Raw genomic sequence first — 16,277 nt, forward strand, 5'->3', positions numbered from 1 at the left:
GGTGAATAATATATTGAGAGAATTTTTGTTTAAGTTTGTGGTAATATGTATGAATGATATACTAATATATAGTAAAACTAGAAAAGATCATGTAAAAGATGTATAGAGGGTTTTAGAAAAACTTTTAAAAGTAGGATTAAAACTATTAAGAGGAAATGTGAATTCAATTAGACACATTTAAAAATCTTAGGCCATGTAATATCAAAGGAAGGAATAAGTGTAGACGAAGAAAGAGTAAGGAGTATTCAACAGCTACTTATTCCTAACATTAAGAAAAAACTACAATCATTGTTGGGATTGTATAATTACTGTACAAAATTTATAAAAAACAGTCACGGGGTGGTTAGCCCGCTATTTGATATAATCAGGCCTAAAGATAAGGAAGCGGATAACTTTTGGGAAAATGAAGAGAATGATAAAAAATACATCAAGTCAATCGAAGAGGTAAAATAGGCCATGAAGAGAACGGCCTTATGACTATCCCAAATTTAAAGGATAAGTTCATTTAGAATACAGATGCATCAAAAGAGGGATGTGGTGCCACATTGGCACAAATAATTGAAGGAAAAGAAAAGATTATTTCTTATTACAGCTTCTTGCACTCGAAGACAGAAAAGAATTACTTCGCGATTGAACAAGAACTATTGGCGGTTGTAAAATCCATCCTACATTTCAGAGAGTATGTATTGTCACGAGCCCAGCTAGTTACCCGAGCCGGACTGGTTACCAAAAAAAAAGAATTTTTTTTAAAAGAAACCCCCAAAAGGTATTTAAAATGCTCTGGGGAGTTGTTTGACAGGTTTAGCATAAAACCTATTTCAATAACAATCAATATTTTAATTTAATTATAAAAAATATTCGAAAAAAAATAAAGACATTTTTCTTAAGAATTATCACTACTTTTATTATCTTATTTATATAAAAATTTATCTTCTATTTAGTATTTTGAAATTTAAAAAACTTACAAAATTTCAATTAATATTTTTATCAGTATAATTTTTATTATAATACGCATTTTAAAATTATACAAATATTTTCAATTATAAAATTTTTTGTTTTAAATTTAAATACTAATATTTTACTAACAAAACTATATTTTAATTAATTAATTAAAACGGGTTACACATCGAATTATATTCTCAATTTTATTTTAGAATAGTTTGTAATTGTGGAAAAGTCAAAAATATCATTTACAAGATGAGTTAGTGAATATCAATGATTGGTCTTGAGCATCGTAAACAAAGATTATAAATCTAGATTTCTGTAATTAAATTAATTGTACAATGAAAATATGACAATCTATTAATATTATCAGTTGTTTAAATATAATTCGATATACTAATGACACATATATTTTTTATGATGAATTATATTAACGCTGGAATAGAAATATGATAAGTATTAAAAAAAATATAGTTAAAATTTAAAAGTAAATTATAAAGAATAATAGCTCAATTTAATAAAGCTTAACTATTTTTTTAATTTTTTTTACCAAATTCATGGACAAAATTTCTCCAGAATCTTCTAACTTAGCCTTTAACCTTTTATTAGACAAAATTTCTACTACTTCTCCAGGTTCAGAATAAAACGAGCTTAATTTAAACTTTTTCTTTTGGAATTAGCATCAAAATCTTTTTTTAATATTACTTTATCTCCTATAACAAAATTATTGATAGAACGATGAACGCATTTTTTGTCCATTCTTAAGAGATAATTTCCGTCTACCATAGATCTATTTTCTCGCCCAAGGTCAAAATCCAAGTCTTCATTTTTGATTTCCTCATCGTTAATACTGCTTTTACAAGTATTGTACCCCTTCCTTCCATAAAATAATTCAAATGGAGATTTTTTTTGTTGCAGAATGTACTGCGATGTTTTTTTTTATAAACAACTGTGTCAATGAATAAGACCAAGTTTTTATTATTTGGACCAAATTCGGCGTGAAGGTGTTTTTGTAAGTATCGAGTAATTGTTTGATTTAATCTCTGAACTTGTTTGACTCTGAGGATGCCTGTGTCTGCCATTAACTAGTAAAATTTTATTCTGATCGCAGAATTCAGATAAAAGTGAATTTTTAAATTCTTTACCATTATCACACTGAAGTTCACTAGTAAGCCCGTACCGATTAAAATAAATTTGAAATGTAATAAAACTTCCGAGGCAGTTTTAGTTTTCATCACAGAAGTAAATGCATACTTAGAATACACATCTATAGCTGTTAGTAACCAACTATTTCCTTCGTTTTGGTCGGCATAACCTCTCATGTCTACCAGGTCGATAATAATCCTTTCAAAGGGCCTTTTAGCTAATATATGCTTGTAGGTTTCCTTTGTTTTTAGAGGTTGTGCCCGAACATAAAATTGCACTCTTTGCAAACCTCACGCACAAGACTTCTTGGGATAGTGTAAAATTCCTGACACAACTCATATAAACGATTGTGTCCATAATGATACTTACTATTTAGAGTTTGTACTTCCAATTTTATTGACTGTACCTTACTCTCTACAACTACCCTTTTATGTAAGCCAGAAATATCTCCTAGAAAGAGAATATCATCTGCAAGAAGGAACTTTTCGGCTCTTTTCATCAGCTTATACCTTGCTTGTTTGTCGATGATTGTGGTCAAATCATCTCCTTGGAGGATTTTTACCAGAAGATCATACTCTTCTTGTTTTAATTCCTTTCATTAATGGGATAAAAAAAATATATTCCAAAAAAGTTAAAATTTGTTTGAATATACTAATTTTTAAGCTATTTGGCTCAGTGGTTACTATTGCGTCTTTGACTTCGGTATATTTGGTTTGAGTCTCATATGGGTAAAAATTTTAGTAGAAAAATTATAAATATTTTACGTGATAAAACTAACGGAAACTTGGAATACATTATGAAAATATAGATCATAAATAAAAATAAAAAAATACAAGAAAATAATTTGGTAACCAGTCCGGCTCGGGTAACCAGTTGGGCTCGCGACATTTATTATTGGGCAAGTTCACATTATAAACTGATCATCAAGCTCTATAATATTTGTTTAAGCCTAGAAATTTTAAAGCTGGGCTGGCTAGATGGTCATTGATTTTACAAGAATATGACTTTGATATTGAATATATATAACAGGGCCGTCAAACCATACAGATCACCTGAGCAGAGAATTTAAAAAGGAAGGAGAGAATGTTTTGGAAATAAATTTAGTACAAAAGAAAGTTATAAAAAAGAGAGAACATTGGTCTACTGAGGTTTTATCATGATTTTTAGGTCACGGATCAAAACAGAACATGAAGTATAATATCGGACAAAAATACAGATGGAAGCATATGAATAAAGACATAGAAGACTATATTGACAATTGTGAAGTTTGTCAAAAAAAAAACCACAAAGAAACTTTAAGGATTTTGTACCAGTGAGCTAATAAATCAGGGGAGGTCTGAGAATTGGACATGATGGGACCCTGTAAGAGAGTGATCAAGGATATAAGTATTTATTAACAATGGCTGACCATTTCTCAAAAATTGTATGGTTTGCCGGGTTATACAAAGGATATGAATATGGTTATTCATTTTATTGATAAACATATAGGTAGGAAACATGGTGTTCCAAAGGCCATTATAACTGATTATGGTAAAGAGTTCAAAAAAAAAATTTGTGATGAATATGCAAAGGTTTAGAATTTTATCTGGAAAATGGTTCCTTCTACAAATCTTCGACCACGGGGCTTGTGGGGCGATTTAATGGAAAATTAGGTTCAAAGTTAATGAAAATTACGGAATTTATGGAATTCGATTTGGCAAGATGCGTTTCTTAAGTTGATCAAGACCTATATGCACGTTTACCATAGGGCTATAGGCTGCGCTCCAGTAGAACTTATAACGAGGATGTCGCTTGATAATATGGACTTACAGGAAGGGATTAGACAATAAAAGATAAGAAAGAGTATCAGGAACAGGCTATTAGAATTTGAAGTTTACAGGCTCATATAATACGAGTGATAAGAAAAATGAGAATAGTAAAGAAAAAAAAAGTAGGAGATGAGTCTGGTATTATTTAATTCTCCCGATAAGAGGATAACTCGAACCTAAATTGGAAAAAAAGGGAGTAATTCTAAAACAAAAATTTCATTCGTTAAGTGTTTTAATTAGATAGTAAGAAAACTTTTACGGCGAGTCGAAACCATGATAGGCTTTAAAGAAGGGGCAGTGTATAAAGTGCTACCCCTGTCAAATGTGTCGTGTCATTGTTTTAATATATTTGACATGTTGTTTCTTTGAATATTTTATAATAAAAAACGATACTTTTATTCAAACAACTGATATACATGCCAATAAAAGAGCAAATCATATTCTTAGCATTTTTTGAGGTTGCACGGGGGTTCAATTCTTCGTAGGATCTCATTTCTTACTTTTTTAAAAGTCTCTCTTCTGACAGAACTAGACATCCTCTGTTATTCCAAGTTATTTGTATCCTTGATGCCCTTCTAGTACTGCTGCATCTTCACTACAATCACTACAGTTAGTTGCAGACTTACTTTTGTTCATTTCTAAACCTACGGCCAGAAAACTTTTTAGTTTCACCATTCATCAATTTCAGAACGACATCGTTCTCTGCGAGGAGCGTAAGATCATCAATAAAAAGAAGATGGTAACTACATGAGCAATAAATTAATTTAAATTAGAAGCATTATAGAGTTGCTAATACTCACTGTAAAGAAAACTCGATGGACCACGATTTTTTACTTTTTGTATATTTTTTTAAGGGGGGGGGGGTGATTGTCCAAGCTATGGTCCTCTTCCCCTTTTCTTTCCCATTTTTTACACTTCATGATAGCAACAATTTGGAAAAGGTGTGAGAACATTATCCTTGGGGCGCTACTTCATTTTCTTGCCCCCCCCCTAAAAAAAACATCAATAAAAAGATACAAAATCGTGTTATTTTTAAAATCTAAACATTTTTTTTTGAGGGGGGCAAGAAAATGAAGTTAAGGTATTTTTTGTCGATTTGAGAATTTTTAAATGCCTCCTTCAGATTCCTTATTAAGGGGTTAAAAAATTTTAATTTTTTAATCCTGAATAAAAAATTTAAAGGAAGCTATTCGGGAGCTAAATTTCTTCGAAGATGCGTGCTTTAGGCACAATAAAGCAGCAATTGATTTTTTTTAGATAATGGTCTTCTAAAAAAATCGATTGCTTGCAGACATTGTTCGACATCAGAACGAACTGTTCTTATAAACATTAGTGGGTGTTCCGGCTAAATTGACGGTAAAGCTTATCGTTGATTAATAAAAAGTGAAGTTCGAAGAGCTCACTTAAAAATGGTACGATGTTTAAAGGGATAAACGTTCAATTTCACAAAATTCTTAGAGTATTCTATTGCTGGGTATTAAATTATACTACTTACAAAGCAATAGATCTTTGCAAAATATGCGAAAATTCATATATTAAAATCAAGGATACAGTGATGGAAGTCATTGCTTCTAAAAGCGATGATAGCCACCAAATATGAGGAACTTCTGTTTGTGTACAATTTATTGAAAAAGCCATATGCAACGGGGTAATTGTATCCAATCCTTCTTCAACTTTGGATTCCATGCCTGGAATTCAATGGATTATAGGCGGCATAGTAGTAGGTAACTGTAGATAATTTGTTCTTGAATTGCTACAAACCGACAATCTGGTACTATTGAAGAGTTTTTTAGACACAGAGTAAAACGTGGCTCTATTATAATTACTGATGGATACCCCTCATGTCCTTCAGCCTCTAGAAATTTTGGGAGTGAACATTACAAAGTAAATCATGCGCTTGGGTTTATAAATGCAGAAGGAGACCACACAAATAATATAGAAAATTTGTGGTCCCATTTGAAGAATGAATATAGATCGAGAATGGGGCTTAAAAGTCATAGGATAAATTTATTTCTAAAAGAATTCGCTTGGAAAAAAAATATCAATAATTTCAATAATGATGATCATAGGTGTGCTTATATAAAAATTTTAGAACTTTGTATGTTGGAATAAATAAAATTTCTTCTAAATAATTTTTTTTTTAGGGGGGGGGGGGGGGGGGCAAGAAAATTAAGTAGCGCCATCCTTGGAATTCTGTATTATAGGAAATAATCTCCAAGAACACCTTTTGTAGAATTAGGTGCAATAAACCCCCCATTCTTGTGATTCAATGTTTTTCTACGAAACATGTACATTACTAAAGCTTCTTCGTATATTGATAGAAGAGTATAGATGTAACGTAAAAAAAAGACATAAGAAATTGTTGTTAAAAAAACTCGAAATTTTTAAGGATCATCGAATTTAACTTGATTTCGATGTGTTTATATTTTTTTTTTCTTTTCTTACTCGAACTAGGAGGTGGGGTACTTTAGACCCCCCCCCTTTGAAGCGCTTCAATTTTTTTTTCGAACCCCAAAATTGAAGTGCAAAAAAAAAGAGGAGCAAGAAAGGGACAAAAATTTCTTATCACTTTAAACATTAAAAATACAAAATAAATATATATTTATGTACACAATTATATTTTAATACAAGTTTTTACAATAATATAAACCAATAAGCTAATTTTGCCCTTCTGATTTTTTAGAATTGGGGACAAAAACGCTCCCCTCTGAGAGTGTTCACTTTATAATTTTGAACCCCAAAAACGAAGTGCAAAATAAAGGAGAAGCAATCATTAGTACTCAAATTACTTGCATCTTCAAACAGTAAAAATACCAAATAAATATATATTTGTATACGAAATTTAATTTAAAAAAAGATTATAACCATAAAACTATATAAGTCTTTATAACTTAACATATTTAAATTAAATTTTTTGATTTAACAATATGTGTAGATCGTTGAACATTTATTTAAATTTTCTTTTATAAATAATATTTATAATTTTAATTGTTGGTTTATTATTAAAGTAGATTTTTGAAGAAAATCTACTTTAATAATAAACCAACAATTAAAAAAAATTGAAAAAATAAGAAGGGCGAAAAAAGACACAATACTTCAAATGATTATTATAACTAAATCTAAAATTAATTTTTGTATAAAAGCATATATTTATTTGTTATTTTTAATGTCATAAGTGATAAGAAATTTTTGTCCCTTTCTTGCTCCTCTTTTTTTTTGCACTTCAATTTTGGGGTTCGAAAAAAAAATTGAAGCGCTTCAAAGGGGGGGGTCTAAAGTATCCTTCACCCCTCGAACTATAAAGTTATTAATTTTTGCAAAATAGGCGAATCAACATTCATTTTAAAAAAAAATATATTATTAATTTAAACCGAGAATTCCTCAAGAAAAAAAATAAGGAAAAAATATAAGATTTCAAATCAATAAAACACCATTATTTAATGTCCTAGTGATTGATATTCCGTACTTTTACACGACATTCCCCTATTATATAATGGATACTTAAAGTAGTTCTATAAGGTGTTGGGACAAGGTTTTTTGTTTCTTTAACTCCTAACAGAAAACGTAAAACTATAACAGAAGAGTTTTAAAAAAAAACTTTGCTCCCGGAACTATTTTTGTTACTGATGAATATCCATCATACTTCAAAGCCGTGGCAAATTTTGGTTCTGAGCATGAAATAGAAAGTCAAAGCAAAGGATTTGTGAACAGCGAGGGTGACATAAAATTAGTTTGAAAATTTCTGGTTCACTTTAAACACGATTATAGAAAAAGAAGTGGATTAAATCAATGTCAAATCGTAATAGATTTAAAAAAAATTCGTAAGAGACATTGTCAATAATTTAGAAAAAAAATATTACATTCCTCATGCCTTTGTTTTATTTTTTACAAAAATGTTCGGTTATTTAGTAAATTTTTTTGTAGGGAGCCGATTTTTCTACTAGAGCCACTTTCGTAAGAATGATTTAACAAATACTATACCAAAGTTCTTTATTTTACTACATATAAAATGACAATCAAACCTTTAATCTCATCATAAAAATATGTAACTTGGATTGACTTTGGTATAATGGAACACTATTGCACATTTTTTTCTACTCATAATAATACTACTACTTTCATAATGAAATAACTTTAAAAAGCTTAATTCTTAAATCATAAATGGGCTTGTTACTGTTCAGGAAGAGGTATTCGAGTGTCCGATAATTTGATTTCAGAAAGAAACGTTAGAAGAAATTGTGAGTGTATCTTGTAAAAAGTAATTAGTAAGTTTGATATTATACCAAAAAAAATAAAATTACATACATAAATCGCTTTAGTTACGGATCATAGAAAAAAAAAATTACTCAAAAATTTTTTTTTAAATGTTTTATGCAAATTGTAAAGCAGTTAAAACATGAGGAATTTCTCTGTTGCTTTACTTTTAAGTACAAAAGCAAATTCATTAAAAGAAACACTAAAAGTTAAAATTTAATAAAATGATTAAAACGGTCCTAAACAATTCAGAAAAGAATAAAAGATATTGTTTCTGTTGGCGTGATATACTTATTATTTTATCTTGAATTAAAGCATATAAAAAATAAACATACACTTTAATATTTTCTAAGGATAAGAGTTGACTTATAACAATACAAGAAAAATTCGATACCATGGCCCATCCAACGGTTAAGTAAAATATCAACATCATAACAATGTAAATGTAAATCACCACAAAAAAGAGTAGTCATGTTCATTAAGCAATAGCTTAACAAAAAATGATTTTTAAATATCTCTATCGCCTTAGTCTGTTCCAAGTGATATTATATTCGCATTTACTATCTAGAATTAGAGAAGACGATATATTACAAACAGCAAATTCTATAGCATGATAATACCTCACACATGTCTCTAAACAATGGCACATCACTAATAAGGCATTTATGCATTACATTAGCATTTGTAATAAGCGAGTATAGGCAAGCGTGATACTAAATATTTTAGCATAAATACTCGGTTTTAGGCTCTTTTAGTTTACTCGCCAAAGCTGGATTGTAATTTTTACTCATACATACAAATATAAATTATAACATAATATATTATGCATACATATAAGTAGTAAGTAATATATTGAAATCTTTAGAGGGATTTTACATAGGTTACAAATCTGCATATGATTGAAAACTACACAAGTTCATAACTATACCAAACAATTGACGCTTACAATTATTTTTTTTTTAAACAAATGGCGCATATCGGAATAAAGTTTGACATTTCATTATTGCAGCAAACGCTTACTAATATGTTATAAGACCTAATGCTGTGCATCGTTTGTTATGTATATAACTTTCAAATGATTTGTGTTGAATCGAGACATTAAAGATTTATATTACAACTTTAATTTTCTATACACGCATGAATTTGCAATTGCCCAAAGTTTATATTTATGACGATTAAATATAATTCTAGTTATATAACTTCCAATGTTATAAAATTTATAATACTTTGTTGAAAATTTATGATAGCTTAATAAAAATTTTTGCAAAATTGAGGCAATTAAAATTTGATTTTGTGGATTGAGTTAAATTGTGTTTTTGAGGCGTTTTTTATATAACATTTTCTGCGAGAGAACACATGTTTGTCTTGTCCATATATTTATTATGTCTTATGTCTGATAAAATTTACGGCAGATATAATATTTTCAATTTTCGACCTACAATCATGTGTTATTATCAGGACATTGCTAAAAAAATTCAAAGTTTTTGAAATCATATTTTATCTATTAAATGTTTAGATTAGTTAAAGAAAAATTATAGATTTTATACGTTGATATAATTAATTTGGAATATATTTTTTCCTGACTCCAAATGAACACAATGATACCTTAAATCTACATTGTATCTTTCATCAGCATTTTTGTACTTTAGTTTTTATTAAAATTCGTTTGGTAAATTTTAGGAAATATTTTGTATATGATTTTTTTTATAGTGTCCTTTCTCATTTATATGATGTATCGTATTTTAAATTATTTTATTAAAAAAAGACGTCTAGTTTGTTTTTTGGTCTATAATTATTACAATGCAAAACTTAATGATCTTTTTTTTAATACAATAGTTTTAAAAAGCAAAATTTAGATGATTTATAACATTTAATTTGCTTTTTCGAATTAAATTTTATTTGTGTCGATTAAAATATTTTTCAAGCCAACACAATACTGTTACAATGTAATATTTATGCTATATTTAAATATTCAATAGCTTTAAATTATTATTCTAGAATATTTTACCATCAGTTCTAATAATAACAGCATAATATACGACGTATAAAAATGTTTGTTTTTTTAAAAAAATTGTGTAAGAAACGGTATTTTTTTGATTTAAAGCCTTAAATTCCATCTAAGCATGGCGTATTCATATATTTTATTTTGGTAAATTTTTTAATTTAAATTAAAAAAAATAAGAAACCCCATAAATGAAGCCGAAAGATCAACTTATGATTAACATATTGCCCTTTATAAAATTAAAAAGTTCTGTTAACAAAAGTCAAGAATCTTCAGAATATTTAGATGAGAATAGTAATGAAGATGTTTGGGAAGACGTTAATAAAATTTTTAAAGGCTCTTTTAATTTTAACAATGTAGTAAATAATGACAGTCATAAAATAAAAAATAAATATATTGATCTCATTGCTCCAAAGTTACAACAAACTCGTTTGTCATTTGAAGTATACTGTAAGTCTCGGCCTGACAATAAAACTTTAGATTTTAATTCTATCAGAGAATTTCCAAAATGTAATGCGTATTTGATTAAAAGAGCCTGCCAATGTGATCAGGTTTGTATTGACGAACATATTAAAAATATCATATATGATCCTTCTTGCGTCATTTTCGATCTTACAAATGTCAATACTGACGTGTCATACCTTGATAGTTGTGATCGTGAGGCATTAAGACCTTATAATGGTACATTAAAATTATATAAATTCGGATTTAACATTGAAAGAACGACTAAAGAGTTGAATGACTCTATGAACGCAAGTTGTAGATCATTTACTTACGCGCCTGATCTTATTTGTAATGCATATGAACTAAGAGATGAATGTAAAAATGAAAAATTTTGTATGTCTAAAAATTTTATTGTACCTGGAAATTGTACACTTAATTTTAATAAAATAAAAGAAATATTGGGAATTGAAAAAAATGGGATTTCTACAGAAAATCTAGTATCGAGCACCGATAATCCAACAGCACAAGCCGCCATTCTTATGCCTATTAAAAACGTCAATTATTTTACTATCGGATTATCTGGGGCTTGTCTAATTATATTTTTATGTTTAATAGTTGTAAGTCTTTTTGGAAAATCAGTAAACAAAAAAATATTTTTTTTTTCAGTAATTGGGGTGATAATCGTATTCTTATCTTTAATATTGACTTTATATTAAAAAGTTTGAATTATTTTGTTTTTATGAATATACATAAATTTAATTAAAAAAATTGTCTATAGGTCATGGCAACTATAGTTCTATATCAATTTCTTGCCTTAATAAGCAATTTAGAAAAATTCGTTTTTTAAAAAACAACATTTATGAATTCAACTAAATATTTGATGTTATTCATGAAAAAAAATTAAAAAACATAATAAAATAATCATTTAATCGCATTAATTATGCAGCAAGGGATTCCTATGGGTGGAATTTAAAGGAAGAAAGAAATCACTCTGTCTATTTATGGCGAAAGCATTAACAGTAGAAAGTTCAGTTGCATTAATTTTATATCCATCATTCCATATATTATCACAAATTAAGAAATAATCATCGAAATTTAAAATTTTCGTAATAGCATTGTTCCTTTTTTGATCTATTTTTAGATCTAAAAAACGAGACAATACAGGTTCTACATTTTCTATATCAAATTTATGAATAAGAAAATAGTAGCAAACGAGGTTTCGAAAAAATTTTTTGAAAGCTTTTCCTAACACATATTCAAATTTATGTTTTGGTTCCTTACATATAATAGATTCTTCATCTTGTCCCATCATTGAATCTATAAAACTCAATGGAGACAAAAATTCCTTATCTTGAATTATTTCTTCTTTCGTCCCTTTATTATATATTATTGGAGATTCTATATTATCATGAAGTAACCAATATATTATAAGTGCCATTGGAAAGACATCGCGCTTCCTATAATATTCATTACCAACCACGTAAACTGAACCCTTTCTGTTACATAGATTGAATAACATTATATGAAAATCATCTTTTAACCTACTTAAATCTTTTTTTACTGTTCCTCGAAACCTTTTCTTACTTGCATTTAGTAGAGTTAGAAAAAACATCAAAGAAGCCATACGCATTTTATGGGTATATTCCAAACAAATTTAAAGGAATTTAAGATAGTTTTAATTAAAAAAAATTAAGTCAAGTCAAGTTAAATGAAAAAATATATAGAATTTTTGAGATTATACATTAAACAATGCAGTATAATTTATAAATAAATCTCAGAAAATATAATATACATTAGAAAGCTCATCGATAAGATTGTTAAATAACTTTTAAAACTTAAATTTATCGCTTAGAACAGGAATTAAAGGATAAAGTCAATTTTGATGCTTTATTTTGTTTCTTCGTCGAAAAAATAAAATTGATTATAATCATCCAATTTAACCTTATTATAATATAAATTAAAATCGGAGTTTGACAGGAAATATTCAATACCTTATTTGGGTATAATATTATATCTTAATTAATAATTACTTTTCACAAGATACGCTTAGAGTTCTTCTGACAGTCCTTGGAGTTTCTCTGGAATTTACGCAATGGACTCTCGACAAAAAATATAATTAAGTATATTCAAATAAAATTTTGAAATTTTGTTCTGACAGGAAAAATTACCATAAGTCTAATTAATTTGCGTCAATAAAAAAAGATAGGACTTTTATTGAACAAAGAGGTGCTCTAGTTTTTAAGTCTAATATTAAGTAAAAGTATTTAGGATTGATAATGTTTTTTTTTTTTATACTAATTAAATTTGACCTATAAAAAATAATTAGATGTAAACTAAGGTTTTTATGGTATAGAAGGCTCAAATTTTTGGAATTTGCAAATGGTTTAAATTTTTTCTGCTCTTATATATTATAAGACGTTTATTATATAATTGCATTTTAAATACTTAAAAATACCTATATTGACAATTTACAGCCATATTTATAAGTAGGTATACATAATGAAACTTGGTTTACTTCGACCATGGCGACTAAAGTCAATTTATAATTTATCCTAAAGCAACTCTAAGTTTTATATAGTATATAATATTGTATACTGTGTTTTTTCTCATTATAGAGTCTATTCGATATACGGGATTTTTTTTCAAAAATGATAATTATAGATTTATGAAAGGACGTATAAATTCTAAATACATAAAATTTTTTTTTGTAATTAATTATACGCATCAATCTAAGAACAAAAGGGCATAAGTTCAGTAATTTTTGTATAAAGAAATCGATTTGTAATAATTTTATTGTTGCATGTATTTACATATCTAATAATTACATTATTTTGGTTTTTAAATTTTACGATGTGTTGAATATCTCAAAATATAAAAATAAATTTTCGAAAATAATACTAAAATTAAAAAGGTTTCTTCTATAAATTTTTTTAAAATTTGGAGCGAGAGTTAAAAGAAGATTGTTGTTATAAAAAAAATTAAAGTTTTTACATTAATCTTCATTGTGAATCATGAACCTGGTTTTTATAGGCACAATGTAATTTTATTGCAAATTTCTTATAATTCGTATAAATATTTGTCAAACTATAATATTTTTTAAAGAAAATTGCAACGTTAATAAAACAAGGTTATATTAGATTAGTAAATTATATTTAATTTTTTTGAATATTTTCTATTATCAAATTTGAAATTATTTCCATGTGCGATAAATAATTATCTAAATTTATATAAAAATTTGATATTATTCTATCTAATGACATCAACTCATCTCTAATTTTACACAACAGAATAAAATTTATATTTGATTCTTCGACTAAACATTTTCCAGCATAATTTAAGATTTTAGGCAATGAAACCTCACTTATTAACATTTTAATATAGTTCGAATATATCCTATAATAATCAAGTAAATATTGATAATGTAACTTAACTTGACATTTAAATGTGTTCATTGTGATCAGATCAACGCATCTTTCAACAAATTCAAAAACAAATACATAGAATTCTAATTTGTTCCTTGATAAATTTAAGCAATTTAATTCGGTTTTTAAAATTTTCGTACATTTTTTTGTGGAATATTTCAAGTTATTACTTTTGCATTGTATTCTCTTTCTATTTGAAGAAATAATGTGAAAATCTTTAGGACATATAGATAGTCTACCTCTCATAGCGGTAGGTAGGTATCTTAATTCATTTTGTATTTTTTTTATCTCGCAATAAACGTCTGAAGATTTGCTTAATTCAACAATGAGACAATATAGATTATCATTTTTGTCGATTAAATGTTCATCTATAACATTAAAAAGTAAACTGAGTTCATCTGGTCCTAGCAAATTTAAATTTTGTTTTATGCATTCTAATTCTAAGAAATTCTCAGTAGTTCTATTAAATATCAAGTCAGGCGTCTGTTTATTAGATTCATATATATAAGATGCATATAAACAACTAGAAGTGTTCAAACAAAAGGTTGACGAAGTAATAAAACTAATTTCTAAAATTAATACGTAAATTGAAAACATGGGGTTGTTGTATAAAAACAACAAAATTTTAGATTTTCTAAATATATTTATATTATTTCATTAACGATTAATCAATGCATACAAATTGCATGATTTTAATTAATTACTTTTATTTTACATAGTTTTGTTTTAAGACTTCTACAATTAAAAATGCTTTTATCTCATATATTAAATCTGTGAACAATTATATTTTTGTATTAGTCTGTAATTTATTACAAAGACAACACTTAATATTATTTATAATATATATATAATTGCATCTAATTAGTAGAGCAAAATTATAAAATCTTCCTCTTATAGTATTATAGAAACCGATACTTACATTTTATTATTGTTTTGTTTGTATAATGTCATATTTTTAATAATAAGTCATTCTTGATTTTTTGACATTATTTGTATATTTAATTTAAATCAAAATACCTCATGTATTATATAAATTTTTATTTATTGTATAAAACTATTCTTCTAAACAGAAATTTTGTAAAAATATGAACATGCAAATCTGCAAGATTTATCGCATGAACAGTTATAAAATCTTTACGCCTTTTAAAATATTATGAATTAGACATTGTTTATCTTAAAGTATTTAATTGTTTATATATAAATTTTAATTTTTGTCTTTTGTTCTATAATATGTATATACAAGAAATAACAGGGAACATGTTGTAAATTAATTCTATGGATACTATTGTTTTGACATAATTGTATTCGTCTGAATCTACTTTCTTAGTAATTCCCCACTACTTTCTTTTGCGGACTTTAAAAAATATACATGTATTTTGGATTGAATATAGACATCAATTTGGCTATTTCAGCCAAGCACAATATAATTTATGATAAAACAGCAACATATAATCTCACGCAATAACATACGAAATATTCTAAAATCATTTTTATAAAAAAAGTTTCGGCAAAAGGTTCCACATATAATAGTTATTGGATTTTTTGATTTATTCTTGATTTATCTTTGATTATAAGCATATTTGTATCGCACTTCGAACAAAAACCATCTCAAAAGAATAGTGAACAAAATTCTTAAAGTTTGATTAATTTTTTATTAGAAAATTACAACTTATATTTTCATTAAAAAGCAAAATAATATTTAATAAAAATCTGTTACAATTTATATTTTTATTAATAATATTTTTTTTAGAATAAAAATTATGTTCTTATTGTTATAAACACAATATAGTCTGTAATTGTTGAAAGGAAAAACTTATCGGCCTTGAGAAAATGTGCTTCTAAGTATGAGGAGCTCTAATATTTTTTGTAGAGAGTAAAAATGTATTTCGATAAATATAAATATTATTGATAGTACAATGATATCAAATTAGATATTTAAAAGCAGGTTTTATGTTAGTTTCTTTAATAAACTAAACATATACAAGTTATAAAAAATAAAATGCAAAGCTAGATAATGAGAAAAAATATATACCTGCAATCTTCTAGTTTTGTTTGTTTTTTTCTAAAATATTTGTTTTAGCTAGATTTCAAAATTTTTAAGAGAAGCATTGATAAATTAAAAATTACATCAAAAACATATAAACTACCAAATACAACAAATTAACAAATGTTATTAATAGAATAAAATACTGAATGTATTTTGGTCATAAAAAATCTGATTAAAAAATATTTATACTATATTTCTAATTTTTTTATACT

General features: G+C 26.7%; 3 protein-coding genes across 3 annotated transcripts; 1 reads left to right on the forward strand and 2 right to left on the reverse strand.

Annotated features, from left to right (window-relative positions):
* Positions 1-10,343: 10,343 nt before the first annotated feature.
* On the forward strand, positions 10,344-11,312 carry VNE69_09066 (putative SP-containing membrane protein; the record flags this gene model as incomplete). Its single annotated transcript, XM_065474584.1, has 1 exon — positions 10,344-11,312. One exon carries the CDS (start codon positions 10,344-10,346, stop codon positions 11,310-11,312), a length of 969 nt encoding a protein of 322 aa, XP_065330656.1.
* Positions 11,313-11,530: 218 nt separating this feature from the next.
* VNE69_09067 (uncharacterized protein) lies at positions 11,531-12,226 on the reverse strand (the record flags this gene model as incomplete). Its single annotated transcript, XM_065474585.1, has 1 exon — positions 11,531-12,226. One exon carries the CDS (start codon positions 12,224-12,226, stop codon positions 11,531-11,533), a length of 696 nt encoding a protein of 231 aa, XP_065330657.1.
* Positions 12,227-13,748: 1,522 nt separating this feature from the next.
* VNE69_09068 (putative SP-containing protein) lies at positions 13,749-14,615 on the reverse strand (the record flags this gene model as incomplete). Its single annotated transcript, XM_065474586.1, has 1 exon — positions 13,749-14,615. One exon carries the CDS (start codon positions 14,613-14,615, stop codon positions 13,749-13,751), a length of 867 nt encoding a protein of 288 aa, XP_065330658.1.
* Positions 14,616-16,277: the final 1,662 nt, after the last annotated feature.

Source organism: Vairimorpha necatrix, chromosome 9 (genome assembly GCF_036630325.1).
Source record: "Vairimorpha necatrix chromosome 9, complete sequence".
Classification (NCBI taxonomy): Eukaryota; Fungi; Microsporidia; family Nosematidae; genus Vairimorpha; species Vairimorpha necatrix.